Source organism: Macaca nemestrina, chromosome 5, assembly GCF_043159975.1.
Source record: "Macaca nemestrina isolate mMacNem1 chromosome 5, mMacNem.hap1, whole genome shotgun sequence".
NCBI classification, from domain to species: domain Eukaryota; kingdom Metazoa; phylum Chordata; class Mammalia; order Primates; family Cercopithecidae; genus Macaca; species Macaca nemestrina.
This window is the reverse complement of record NC_092129.1, coordinates 110256908-110270542: the sequence shown is the minus strand read 5'-3', so window position 1 is coordinate 110270542 and position 13635 is coordinate 110256908. Positions and strand designations below refer to the sequence as shown.

Sequence of the window (13635 nt, the reverse complement as noted above, 5' to 3'; positions counted from 1 at the left end):
TGTGGATGTTATTTGGCCTAAGGGATGGCTGATCCTCATTTAGAGGATGCATCCAGGAGTTCACATGCTGATCTGAATGTGGAATGGTATTAACTAAAAATCTTATGAGAGTTTTCAAATTCTCTCTTCTCCTTAGTTCAAAAGTGATTGTGGAATAATGTTATCTCTCTCCCACCATTGCGACCACAAACTGCTTTCTACCCTGACATTAAGCAAAAGAAAAGAGAAAGACTTAATTGGAATTTGTTTTGAATCTTGCAAATGATACTAAATAAATTATCTGGGCATTGCCTGTAAATACAATAAAATTGGGGCATAGACAAGAAATACTATTCTGGGCTGGATGTGGTGGCTCATACCTGTAATCCCAGCATTTTGGGAGGCCGAGGCAGGTGGATCACTTGAGGCCGTGAGTTTGAGACCAGACTGGCCAACATGGTGAAACCCCGTCTCCACTAAAAATACAAAAATTAGCTGGGCATGGTGACACACCCCTGTAATCCCAACTACTCAGGAGGCTGAGACAGGAGAATCACTGGAACCCGGGAGGTGGAGATTGCAGTGAGCGGAGATCGCTCCATTGCACTCCAGCCTACAGAGCCAGACTCCATCTCAAAACAAACAAACAAACAAACAAAAAACAAAGAAACAAAAAACTATTCTGACCAAGCAGCCTTAACATTCCCCTCAACTTCACTAAACTTTTTTCCCCCCCCCAAGACAGGGTCTCACCCTGTCACCTAGACTGGAGTGCAGTGATGAGAGTAACTGGGACTACAGGCATGTGCCATGGCACCCAGCTAACTTTTGCTTTGTGTGTGTAGAGACAGGGGTTTCATCATGTTGCCCAGGCTGGTCTTGAATTCCTGGACTCAAACAAATCCACCTGCCTCAGCCTCCCAAAGTGCTAGGATTACAGGCGTGAGCCACCACTCCCAGCTTTCACTAGACTTAAGACAAACTTTTTCCACAAGGCTCTCAACTTCCTTTTTCTTAGAGCAGTTAGTTAAAACTTTTAATTGCAAATTCCATGTTCCTTTGAGATGTAAATCTTTGAAAAACCCTCTTGCCACCTTTACAACTCAGGAATGTTATGCTCCAGGGCCTGGGTGCCATCCTGTAAAATGTAATCCTCAAGGAATTTAGCAGCTTTCTCCTGGTCTCTGTGGAAAGGTAGGAGCCTAACACTGGAGGGCGCCTTGCTCTAAGTTGTAAGACAAGAGGTAGACAGCCTGTGTTGACGTTCTCCATTTCCATTTCATTCCAGCCTCATTGAAGTCTGGCTTCTCTACCCTTGCCGTTCCACTAGATTGCTTTTGTAAAGCATTCTGATGACCTTTGACCTGTCCACTTAAGTGCCCTCTACTCTGTTCACTCACAGCTGCTAAAATTATGAGCCTGTCTCTCTTCTGCTCTTCTGTTTTGCGGCTTTCTGCAACATTGTCTCCCACCTCGCTGACCGCTATTTCTTGACTCCCTTTACTGTAATTTTTCTATTTCCCTATTACCTGTTGGGGTTACTCAGAGTTCCATTCACAGCTCTTCCTCCAGTCCTACACATTGCCCCAGGCCATTTCCTCCCACCCTACACATTGCCCCAGGCCATTTCCTCCCATCCTACACATTGCCCCAGGCCATTTCCTCCCGTCCTACACATTGCTCCAGGCCATTTTTAAAAATCTGTTCTCTGGCTTCAGCTGAAGTTCCCCAAATGTATACTTTCAGCCCTGGCTTTCCCTTGGCCTCCAGACACCTACTTTATAGGCTAGAGTCAATCTATCTTGTCCATTTCCTTAGAACTGGTTTTCTCTCAAATAGTTTTGGAGTCTTTTAAAAATATTTAAAGGATCTTATTAATTTTTGCCTTATGTATTGCATTTAAAATTTAAAAACAAATTAATATGTGCACACCCTTTGTACCTATCTTATATTTTTCCCAAGTTTTTCCAAACAGTTTATCGTTATCATTATCGATAAACTGTTTTATTTTTATTTTACTTGAGACCACTTTAAGGACTGTCTAGCACTTACTTTGAAAACTTTTTGGGCTTTCCAAAATTTGATTAAAGTTTAATTTTAAAAGACCGTAAGTCATAGGAAACAAAAGAAAAAGAAAAATAGGACACCCAAAGTCGAAGCAAATAGATTTGACAGGCATTTTTAGACAGCCTGGCTTTAAGTGAACTGGCTCAGCCTGGCTTTCCCTTCCTTCCAATCTGAGCTCCCTTCGCTCCCTTCACCCCTGTTCTGTAAACAAAGCTGTCATCACTGTGGAGTAACCGAAGAAACCTGGCACTCCCAGAAATGTCTACATTTTTCTTCTGCATTTTCTGGAATAGTCCCTCACCCCCCTTTCTCTTCCTGGGCCCACTGCCATCATACAGCAAGACCCAACTCAATATTCACTGTCTGTATACGAAGCCTGCCATGATATCGCTTTGCCTCTGTAGCATTAATTGCTCTCTCCTCATTACTTCTTAAGATTTCTTTCTGCTCACATCCTGATTCTGTATTTAACAGACTCTATTATGTCTTTTTGTATATGCTTCCATTTTTCTCATTAGTTATTTAGCTCCTTGGCAGGGGGCAGAGATGGGGTCGATTTATCTTTTGGTCCTTGTGGCTATCATAGTGTCTGACTCATGGCAGATAATCCATAAATGTTCACTTCATGTATGAGTGAACAGGCACCCAAATCATGATTACATTATCATTTACTTGTCTAACTTCTCTGTAACAGCAAAGATAAAGGCCAGAGGGAGGCACAGGCTTGAGTAACTGTTGATGATTTAAGAAAAATGATTCAATATTTGGAAATAAGGAGAAAAGTTGACTGTGTGGCCTCTTCAATGTCATGTCAGAATACAACAATCCCACCCAGTAAACAGAGACCACCTGTGGGCCAATCCGACAAGTTGCCTGCTTTTGTACAACATGCAAGCTAAGAATGATTTTTAAATTCTTAAATGGTTAACTTTTAATTAGTTATATAAGTACCTATATAATTTTTGCCTTTTGGCTTTCAATGCCTAAAATTTTACTGTTTGGCTTTTTAAGAAAAAGTTTGCCGATGCATGGAAAGCAGTAACTTCGTTTGACTCACTATTTTCTGCGGATTATGGTCCAGGCATTTTACAACTCTGTAAAATTAGAAAATTGATGGTGCAATGATTGTAGTTTCTGTTTTATATTTACCAATCTTATTTCATCATTCTCTTTTGTCCTCTGGCTACCTAAAATTCCAATGTTCATATTCTCTTTAAACCAGCTTTGTCATCCTACCAATTCCCTTATTTCAAAATTAAATAGGACTTTGACATATGCTCAGTATCTACTTTATGACAATTATGGTTTTTACATTTTGAGGATGATTCTTTGATAAGGGTTAGGGGAGGCAGGGATGGGTAGGGCTGGTGGTTTTGGAGGCTGGGGGGGACACTGGACGTGAGATGGGAGGACCTTCTTACCCTTCAGTGTTGCAGACCACTAGCTCTAATCTATGTCTACCACGAAGGTGGTCAGGGAAGGGTGAAAGAGTAAGAAAAACAGTAATGCAGTTTTGCTGTATTCAACTGTCCTGGCTGGAAAACATTGAAATGATAGGATCCCCTCTCTAGTTTCCAAGGATAGATTCTTGAGATTCTCTCCTAGAGACAAAGCTAAGTACTTATTCTTGACATACAGAATTTCCAGCAGCTGCCTTTATTTCTTGTTAAAGATTTCTCCCTTTTAATTCTCTTCCAAGGAGAATTTTCTCAGCAGATTGGATCGTCATCGTTGAGTTCAAGTAAATACTTGAAAGACCAAAACCTCAATCAGGGCCATTCCTGAATTTGCTTAAGTGACCTCCTCTTATCATTAGGGATTTTGGGCGTCAGTGTCTCTTGGGTCTCTCTTACTACCTGCTGGAGGATGGGCACTGCAGTGTATCAGCCCAAGCCTTCTGTAACTGAAAAGTCCACACCAGCAATAGAGCCAAGAGCTGGGTAAATTGGAATTTGAGTTCTTGTTTTCTAGGAATCTGAAGTAATTATCTTCACTCCGGATCCAGGGTCCTGAGAGACAGCACAATCTGCTGGTTGCACTGGTTGGTTGTATTAGGGACATTTTAATCAGCTCACCTGTCAGTCACCATGATAGCTTACACTCAAATATACCACCAAAAGGAGAAAACCTGGATCAGCCAGTCACACTGAAAAACTAGGAGCAAAATAGCTGATTTAAAACAGAGGAAGAAAATGATTGAAAATCATCTGCACATTTTCCCTTAAAATTCCCCTTTAAAATTTAGATATGCATTTCTCTTATAATAATTTTGTATGTATTTCCCCAGACTAAAATTGTATAGGAGTACTGATGCTAGAAACACTTTTCTGTAACTGTACAGGCTTTTTTTAAGAACAGCATTTTAAATTTCATGTTCACAAAGTTTTATAAGTTATGCAGATTCAGAGAATTAAGAAGTTAATTAACTCTATTCAAAAGCAATGGTGGTGAGAATTTTTGGGTTTTAGTACCGTCTCCTCCCTGGATTGGAACAAGGCTTTGAATGGAAAAAGGAGGTGTGAGTGAGGTGGTGTTTGTGAATCTGTTTGTGCACCTGACTACCACACGCTTTGGGGTCGCTATCTCCTCCTCCTCAGCAGCCTCACCCTCCAACGGGAGCTCGTACTGCTGTGTGCCCTGCATGGTTAGTGGTCCCCTCTGAATCTCGTATTAAAAATCTGCTCTCCAGTGCTGGAAGTGTGGGCCTAATGGGAGGCGTTTGGGTCACAGGGGCAGATCCCTCATGACATGAGTAGATTAATGTCCTCCCTGGGAAGGAGGGCGAGTGAGTTCTCACTCTGTGAGCTCCCACCAGCAAAAACAGCCTGGCATCGCCCTCTCCTCTGCTTCCTCCCTTACCGTGCGATCTCTGCACATGCTGGCTCCCCTTTGCCTTTTGCCATGAGTGGAAACAGCCTCAGGCCCTCACCAGAAACAGATGCTGGCGCCTGCGGAAAGATGAGCCAACTCTTTTCTTTACAAATTATCCAGCCTCAGGTATCCCTTCATAGCAATACAAACAGATGAAGACAGCTGGTATTCTGTATTCCCAGCCCTGGACCTTAGTGACTGGAGCTGGCTGCTTAGTCCTTGCTATTCCCGGCCATCGAAGACCGTCTCATTGACCAGCCTGGAGGGACTAGAGTTCCTTTCATTTATTTCTACTCCTACTTTCTCTCTTCTGTTCAGGCTTAACAAAATGAGACTTAAAGAAAACTCAGTGCTCTCTTCATTATGAGACAATCCTTTAGTGATGTCCAGGCCCACAGGAATTTACAGGAAGGCTGGCACAAAAGAAACTTGTCCTTAAAAAGTCTGTTAGAATGAAAAAGATGTAGTTTTGATCCCAGCATAGTTCTAAGATGCCCCTTTTCTACTGCAGTGCAAATTCCTTTGGGCAGGGATGGATTTTCGCGCATTAACATGTTGTATAGTGGTGGATGAATGCTGTTCTGGATTAAGCATGTAGAAGATGGTCAATGTCCTGATCATCAGTCCAGCACCCACTTCCTGATTACATGGGTGAACCCAGCCTTCGCCTTTGGTGAAATATCTAAACCAGCATCCCCAGCTGTGCATGAAGGAGCCCACAGAGTCAGTGACTATTCCCTGTGCCCCTCTCTGTTCCTTGCCTGCTCCTCCCTGCCTGCTGGTACCTTCCTCCTTCCCCTCACTGTTGACTGGAAGGAAAACATTTGAGGGCAGTTTACCACAGTGGCTTCTAGCTATGCATAGTGTAGTATAATTAGGAACCATTTTGGATATTGGATTTACCCATTTGGATTTACATAGATGAACCCACACAGTTCATTGATGATTTTTAACTTTATAAAATCCATGTTTGACTTTCTAATTCTGCTGTCCTCAAGTGCTTTGATTGAACCATCACCATTTGGCTGATGCTTAATGATATCCTAAGCATCAATTAAGACAAGCATCACTATGTCCTAACTGGTGCAACACAGCCAATTTTTGGCAGATCTTTTGCATAGATTTATTATTTTATACATTTTCAATATATATAAAATTTAGATTTTGTCACTCTCCAGGTATCTGGTAAGGAATAGAGTATGAACTATAAGTTCACTGAGGTGCTTAGTGTAACATTCAGTGGCTTCTGCAAAGTATCTCCCTTGTAGTTACCATGAGTGGTCATTCAATCATTCAACAGTTTTTATTCGGATTCACTGCTTCTCCTGGCTTTACATGTTAATTTCTTCAAAAGTATTTGAGTTGGTGCAGGCTCAGGGTTGAGCTACCTCTGGAAAGCAAGCAAGTAACTTCCCAGGTTGTCCAGCGGGCGCTGGCTTTCCCCTACTTTTCCACCACTAAAAATAAGAATTGGGCATGTATGCCATAGTTCACTGGGTAGGCTGGAGGCATTCTTAGGTGACTCTGCAGGGAGTGAAACTGACGTTAGCACCATCTCATGCTTACCACCTTTGGCTTCTTGGAAGAAAAGCTGCATAGCAGAACTATTCACAAGAAATTAGTGAAAATAATTTCAGTTCCACCCCCTCCACAAATACCTTGTCATGCTACTTTTTATTGTTTTCGCTGGTACCTTATGCAGGTCACAAATTGATAGTCAAGTTAATTATGACAATGTTGCAATAGTAACTACTAATGTTTATTAAGTAACTACAATTTGTCAAATGCTATGCTAAGTATTGTAAATTTCTTTCAGTTAGTCCTCATAATGTTACTATCTCCATTTTCTTTTCTTTCCTTTTTTTTTTCTTTCTTTTGTTTTTTGAGAGGAGTCTCCCTCTGTCGCCCAGGCTGGAGTGCAGTGGGGGCAATCTCAGCTCACTGCAACCTCTGCCTTCTGGGTTCAAGGGATTCTCCTGCATCAGCCTCCTGAGTAGCTGGGATTACAGGCACCCACCACCATGCCAGGCTAATTTTTGTATTTTTAGTAGAGACAGGGTTTTGCCATTTTGGCCAGGCTGATCTCGAACTCCTGACCTCAAGTGATCCATCTGCCTTGGCCTCCCAAAGTGCTGGGATTATGGGTGTGAGCCACCACACCTGCCCAAAATTTCTCCATTTTCCATTTGCAGAAATTGAGTGCTGCAGTTAGCACACAAGATTCACATTTAGGGCTGGGGATCCCCAAGACCATTACTATGCTGTGCTTGCTTCCAGTATCAACAGTGTCCCTTATACACCCTGGCAGTGCACTAACAGCTTCCCACCCTCTTTCTAAGGCACTACTTAAGTGGCATCTACACTGAGGAGCTGCTCCCGACAGCCGCACACCTGGGTTCTCCCTTGCCTCAACTTGGCTTCGGACGTTGACCTTGTACTGGTGGATGGGTCCCTAAGTAAGCTGTCAGCTCCCTGAGGGAGGAAGGAAGGCAGGGGATTGTGCTATGACTTCTTCAGTGCTTTCCAAGTTCTCCCCATATATACTTCCTGCTAGCTTAATCAATTGGTTGAAGAAATTAGCCTCCTGATCCTAACTGGCAAAGACCCCTGGTTCCTTCTCAGTTCTGAAGTAGTTTTCCCGGGAAGAGGCAGTGTCTTACTTGCATTTAGGAGGTGTTTGATTTCTTAGGGGATCCACAGGGCTTACTTAGCTGCTCCTGTTTGGAGGTAAGTGCTCCCAGGCTCAGTGCCTACAGGCGGTCTGACTTTTTAAGGATCCTGTTTACTAAGGTACTGAGGCAATTTGCTTAAAGTTGCTCAAAGCCCTGCTCTATCAAATATAAATATCTCCCACTGAGCCTTTTTGGTTTGCATTTTGCCCAAGGCCTCTTCCTTCTGCTTTCATTGTTAGTCCACAGAGAGCCAGAGAGGGTGTTAAAGATTCACTCCACTAATTCATAGCCAATTAGGAAGCTTTGTTTTGAATTTGACTGGGAGGTAGCTTTGGCAGAAATCGGGAGCCCTCCCTACCTTGCACTCCAGGGAATAAAGGACTTCTTTCAATTGGTTAGAAAACAGAATTTTGAAACTAATGGTAAAAACAGTTTCCAATTTGGTCACAGCTGGTTACAATGGTGCACACACTTTGCTTTATTATCAGAGCAAATGTTTGCTTTCTCTTATGTGACTTTGGGCTAAGCTCCCATGTCTTTAAAAGTTTTCTCCTTGTCTAACTCTTTGCTTTAATCTTCACATGGAAGCTGATCTGTAGTATACAACCAAAAAGCAAATTTATTTTCTTCTTTTTTTTTTTTTTGGTGATGGCAAAGTGACTTTCTCCAAGTTTGAATTTCTATCTAATGATTATTTTTCTTTCCTTAGAATGATGTCTCTGATCCTGAATTACGTGATGAAGTAGCTATTCTGAAAATGAACTGTGATTGAAAGACTGCTTAGGTAGGAAGCCCCGAGGTTGTTGCAGAGCACTGAGAAAGTGCTTTTGACTTCTAGCAGAATGTAAATTAGCTTGGCTGTGGGCTACATTAAAAAAAATCTCTGAAACACAGCAAAAGTTTTGCTCTGTTTAAACTTATAAGTAAAGCTCTCAGATTGTGCAACAAGAGGTGTGCTTGTTCATTGCTTTTTGATACAGGAAAATGTTCACTTGCATGTCTTTGGACTCTACCTTTCTAATGACGTGCTCCACAGCTTCCAAAAGGTTGTTTTATCTAGTGTCATTTCACTTTGATTTTTGTGGCCTAAAGGTTGAAATATATGCTTAAAAACAGAACAAAATAAAACAACATGAACAAAACATCTCCTTCACTTTCTGGGTTGGATTCTCTTACCTGGTTCAATGTTGAGGGAGTAGCTGTCTATTTCCATATGGAGTTGCTGGGCTGCAGCAGAACGAAAATCCTCCAAGACTCCATGCACGGCCTTGGTGAGGTTATACGGCACCGACTTAGCAAACTTCATTTTGCTATTCACAATCACACTCCCGTTTCTGAAGTTAAGTATTTCAAGTTGCTTAAATCCTGTAAGATTGGATCGTAGATACGGAACCAGCTGCAAAATAAAAGATGGTTTACTCTTAACTGCGTTCTAAGTGCTCAGCTGCTGCTAATTCCACTTACACTCAGTTTTCATTAACTGAGGCATATATTTTAGTTCCTTTTTATTGTTTTGATTTTTGTCTTTGGATTTAATGTGAGACCAGAACACCACTACTTAATGGTTGATGTGCAGTGATTATGTTCCACATTTCCACCTTTCTGTCTGTGTATTGACATGGATGGCTGTGATTTTTTTCATGGTGAATTGTGAGAACAGATGATTTTTAAAAACCCGAGCCAATGCTATTAGCAAAGCAGGAATGCCAAGTTCAGTTATTAAAAGAAAGAAAAAAACCAAGTAAACAAAGACATGTTCCAAACTGAGCCCAGGAGCAGACTGACCGATGTCTGTGTAAATGGGACATCTATTTGGATGCATCCAATTTGAAATGGTCTATTAAAATAAGCATCAGCTTAAACATCAGCATGTCTCTCCACTCAGTAAATGGTTCCCGGCCAACACAAATGTGGGGCACTGGAAACAGCAGGAAACTGGCAGTTAGGAGAGTTGGGTGCCAGTCCTAGAACTGTCCCTAACTAGCCGTGGACCTTCATCAAGCCCTGTAACCACTGTGTTGTACCTCAGTGCCCTTATCTGAGTTGTGAGGAAGAACAAAAAGTGATCCCGTAGCGAGCCCTTTCCAAACTATCATAATCTCAACAGTATGCCCCATGGCATTGTGTTTCAGAGTCCCACATCTGCCTCCTGTGAGCCACAGCCATCCTAGAGATCATTTTTCAGAAATGTCTGAAACTCAGTGATGTCTACTTTGTCCTTGGCTCTGAAAGTGAGCCCCCTCTTTCATGAATTGTACTCTGAACCCAGACAGCACAGAGATGCAAGTGTCAACCTCCTAGGCATGACCCAGACCTGATTTGTATTTGCCCTTGTCCCCACCCCACCACAATTTTGACTCTGACCCAGCCCCACATTCTAGTACTTCCCTCACAAGGTTTTTGTGTGAGTAAAATGAAATTTTAAACAAACTGTGGAGCTTCCCTTTTCAAGCTACTGTCCCCTGATGTTGCCTACTTACTTTGACTAGCCTCATTCTTGGTGTCTTAGCATTGCTTTGGCCGGGGAAGAGATTCCCTGTCTTCACCTAGTGTGCAGATACTGGGTGCTGCTTCTCCCAAATCCGTTTTCCTCTTTTCCATAGAAAGAGGCTGCTGATCCAGAGAGCACATTTTCCAGCCTCCCTTGCGGCAAGGATGGCCATGTGACTAGTTCCCACTAACATGATGTGGGCAACTTTGGTGTCTTTTGCTTAGGAGAAAATTGCTTTCTCTCAGCTTCCTCTCTGCTTCTCACAAGTGGAAACAGGGATGTACCAATGACCCAGCTTTGACCATGTGAATGAGGAAATGCCCCTGGTGTTGGCAGAGCTATAAGATGGAAGAAGTGTGGGTCCCTGAATGACATCGTAGAGCAAAGCTGTCCTACCCATCAAGTGAAAGAGAAATAAACTTGTATTGAATCAAAGTCACTATATCCTTACCTCTTCATTATGGCAGCTTAGCATGAACCCTAATTAACATACCACGGTTAGTTTGTCAGAGGCATGTGAACCAGAACAACTCCATCTTGAATAGGAGCTGGGTAAAATGAGGCTGAAACCCACTGGGCTGCATTCCCAGACAGTGAAGGCATTCTAAGTCACAGCATGAGAGAGGAGGTCAGCACAAGACACAGGTCATGAAGACCTTGCTGATAAAACAGGTTGCAGTAAAGAAGCTGGCTAAATCCTACCCAAACCAAGATGGCCACGAGAGTGACCTCTGGTCACTACTGCACTCCCATCAGCACCATGACAGTTTACAAATGCCATGGCAATGTCAGGAAGTTACACTATATGGTCTAAAAAGGGGAGGCATGAATAATCCACCATTTGTTTAGCATAGCATCAAGAAATGACCATAAAAATGGGCAACCAGCAGCCCTCAGGGCTGCTCTGTCTGTGGAGTAGCCATTTTTTTATTCCTTTACTTTCTTAATAAACTTGCTTTCATTTTGTACTGTGGACTTGCCCTGAACTCTTTCTTATGCGAGATCCAAGAACCCTCTCTTGGGGTCTGGATTAGGACCCTTTTCTGCAACAGGTTCTCTGGGACTCTGTTGCCTGAGACTCTCCCAGTATCTACTCACCTCATTATAAATGGTGTGGGGTGGGGAGATGGCACAGATAAAATCTTACTTTAAAGCAAATGTTCACTTGAGAAATTGGGTTTCATGTGGATTTTAATCTGTGTAATGATTTAACTTATATGAAGCATACAAATTTTTTACTATTGTCAGACAATCTGCAATCTGTGTGATACGCATTGTATAATTTATTTTAATTAGCCATGAATGTGTAGAGATATTACATAGTTCAACATTTCTTATGGTATATGTATTTCTCATTGTACATGTAGAAACAAAATAAACGTGAGTTTGGGAGTATCTTATTTTCAGAGATATATGTCATAATAATCATCTTTTCACTTTCTTTATTAGGGACTAGGAATGATAAACCATTTAGTCATTTTTTAGGTTAACAAGAACTTGAGGGGAACTAAGAAAGGAACCCTTACTCCTGAACTCTCAGCCTCATCTGTGCTGGACAATTCTAGCTTTGTACCCTTCCATGAGATTGACACAATTTAGAAAATGTTCACTCTCACTATTTTTAGATTCCACATTCAGTGCTTGAGTGTTATGTATTATTCCTGGATTAACTAAGTTAGGAAGAATTATAATGAAAAGAGTTTAAGAATAAATTTATTCCCACAAGGTTGGGTGGCGGTGTCTTCTCATTTGTCTATCACAGAACTCACTTCCCCAACTGGATCCAAATTCATCTCAAAATTCTAGTTGAATGTCTTCAGCAACAGCTGTCTTAGTGATTTGTTTCTACTAACCCTCATTGCTCAAGACAGCTAATGATTATATTATAAAATAACAACAAGGAAAGAAGAGACAGAGAATTGAGAATCGTGAGCAGTGCCCACTCACCAGCTGTGTGAATTGTTGCTCCAGAGCTCGGTACTCCAGAGAGCTCTTGTTGAACAGGTCGTTGGAGAAGGCCATGTTAGCAACACGCAGACTGAAGAACACTACCAGCTCTCGGCCCTTGGGGGCAATGGTCATAGAACTAGTGGTGATATACTGTAAAGCTGAGACAGGAGTGGTGTCCTCCAAGAAATGATCCGGGACAGAAACATATTCGCTGAGTTCTGCTACCTCAGATGGGGCAGGAGTCTCAGACAGATCCATTTCATCTAGGTCTCTGACAATATCTTCGCCACCTGCACTTGACCTGCTGTCATCTGAAGATGCAGGTGGATGTGAAATTCCCAGAGTCAGTTGGCTGATTGCAGAATAATCACTGGTGGGGATGGTGAGCCCTGGTACTAGCACTGTCTGGTCAATGGCCATTATATCTGTGGTGCCTTGATCAGTCAGAGAGATGATACTTGATGCCGTAAAGAAAGGTGGAGTTTCTGATAGGGAGGTAGAGGCCATAGCAGGGGGAGACCAAGAAATGTCTGTGGAGGAAGTACAATTTCGTTATTGAAATCAATTTCATTATGTCCAAGTATTCCCTAAAGAATGGAAAATGAAAAAAAGAAAATTCAAAATTAAGCTTAACTTAAGAAAATACATAGCATTTGCATAGATCATTTCAATAGTCATTTTTTTAAAAGAAGATAAATTGGAACAGAAAGGGAAGGCAGCCCTTTGTCCCAGCCTAGGGAGACAAACAGTGGATCCCTGCACCCATTTTATTCAGGCCCAACAGTTCTTGATATATGAGACTAAAAGAGCGCCAGTTAACTAGAATTTCTGGAATTACTGCCTAGCCAGACACGATACACCTGGGAATCAAGTAGTAGAAACTGACTGAGTCACCAATTGGTGCCAAACTGCCGCTGGCATTGGAACAGATTTAGATCCCTCATCCCCATATAGAACTCCCAGACAACTAGGTGTGCAGTTTTGGCCCAGAAATTTTAATCATTTTCCAATAATGCAAGCCTGCATTTTATGCAGTTGGATTTTTTTGGTTACTAAAATGATGTTTTGGTATTTTTACCACTTAAAACTTAAATTATGCTTTTCCAAAATTGAGTAATCTAATTGAATAGCTTGTCAATTTGCAAAATGATACTGGGAGTATAAAGGTGTTGGTGAACATATAATTTGAATGTTACATTGACCATAAAATTTGCTATTTATTAATATTTAAAACCTCTCAATTAGCTGGGTATAGTAGTACACGCCTGTAATTCCAGCTACTCAGGTGACTGAGGCCTGAGAATCTCTTAAACTTGGGAGGCAGAGGTAGCAGTGAGCCAAGATCATGCCACTGCATTCCAGCCTGGGTGACAGAGTGAGACTCTGTCTTAAAATAATAATAATAATAAAACAAAGTAAAAAACCTTTGCCACAGTTGCATTATTATACTCTGACAATTTCTATCACCATTTTGCATTGCTATCTTGGGTAAGTACACATTGAACTACCAAAGTCTATCCCTTTTTTTGGTACAAAATGAAAATAAATATTTCTAAACTAAGAAAGTGGTGGAAACTTTCAGATAAACAGATTGTTGAATTATTA

General features: G+C 41.7%; 1 protein-coding gene across 2 annotated transcripts in view; it reads right to left on the bottom strand.

Moving 5' to 3' along the window:
- The window catches only part of LOC105479430 (interphotoreceptor matrix proteoglycan 1), a 144844-nt gene that overhangs the window by 17841 nt on the left and 113368 nt on the right, over window positions 1-13635 (bottom strand). For both annotated transcript variants that reach the window (XM_011737379.2, XM_071096827.1), the window contains 2 exons: window positions 12028-12560; window positions 8766-8985 (listed from right to left, as the gene is read on the bottom strand). In XM_011737379.2, the coding sequence (XP_011735681.1) occupies window positions 8766-8985; window positions 12028-12560 (753 nt within the window). The remainder of the gene's footprint in view (window positions 1-8765; window positions 8986-12027; window positions 12561-13635) is intronic.